General features: G+C 40.3%; 1 protein-coding gene across 1 annotated transcript in view; it reads right to left on the bottom strand.

The window, feature by feature from the left end:
- The window catches only part of Dipk1a (divergent protein kinase domain 1A), a 74,369-nt gene that overhangs the window by 15,945 nt on the left and 57,549 nt on the right, over positions 1–875 (bottom strand). The window contains exon 2 of the mRNA XM_028782399.1: positions 185–319. Coding sequence (XP_028638232.1) covers positions 185–319 — 135 coding nt within the window. The remainder of the gene's footprint in view (positions 1–184; positions 320–875) is intronic.

Here is an 875-nt window from a genome sequence, read left to right as displayed (position 1 = left end):
TATGTATATGTATATATATATATTTAGATTTCTGAGTATTGAATTTATTAAAAAGTTAGGAAGTTCAATACAACTGTAATATCAAATTGCCTTTATTGTTGAAGACATTTAATAATTAGTCCCTATGTAGTAGCTATAGTCTGTTACAGGTTAAAAAAAAAACTAAAACATTTAAAATACTTACTATGATTTTCTTACAGTCCTTCCCTCTGCATAGCTCTGTATAGGTTGAATACTGCACATATATGATCCAGCTTCCAACAAAAACCACCAGCCAGGAAAAGAAAAGATACTTCACCCGCATGTAGGACAAACGAGCCTGCAAGTGAAGGACATGACAGTCATTCAGCAGCAAGCCGCCACTCACTGCCCGGGACACGTTCTCCTTGCTTAGAGAAGCACAGAATATAATCCGAGCTTTTATATGGCGATTCTAGAACAGCATGCATTTTCAAGAAGCTTAGACAACATGGGTCTTAGGAAAGCAAGCTCCTCAGTCCTGCAAGCAAAAGGAAACAAACACCCTTCAGGATGTGCAGTTAGCCCTTCTGATGCCACTCAGGCTAATTACTCCATACAGCATGGCACCACTCAGGCAAGCTGACTAAACACTGTTTCAAGTGAGAATTTTAAAGGTCTTTATGAATAAACATAGTAACACTAAATACTTTAGCTAGGTAGTGCTGGCACACTCCTTTAATCCCAGCACTTGGGAGGCAGAGACAGGTGAATCTCTTTGAGTTCAAGGCCAGTCTGGTCTACAGAGCAAGTTCTTAACCCTAACCCTGAGTTCCCAAACAGCCAGGACTACACAGAAAAACTCTGCCTTGTGTGTGGGTTTTGTGTGTGTGTGTGTGTGTGTGTGTGTGTGTGTG

Source organism: Grammomys surdaster, unplaced genomic scaffold (genome assembly GCF_004785775.1).
Source record: "Grammomys surdaster isolate TR1022 unplaced genomic scaffold, NIH_TR_1.0 751, whole genome shotgun sequence".
NCBI lineage: Eukaryota > Metazoa > Chordata > Mammalia > Rodentia > Muridae > Grammomys > Grammomys surdaster.
The sequence above is the reverse complement of the archived record's forward strand: the minus strand, read 5'-3'. Positions and strand labels throughout refer to the sequence as shown.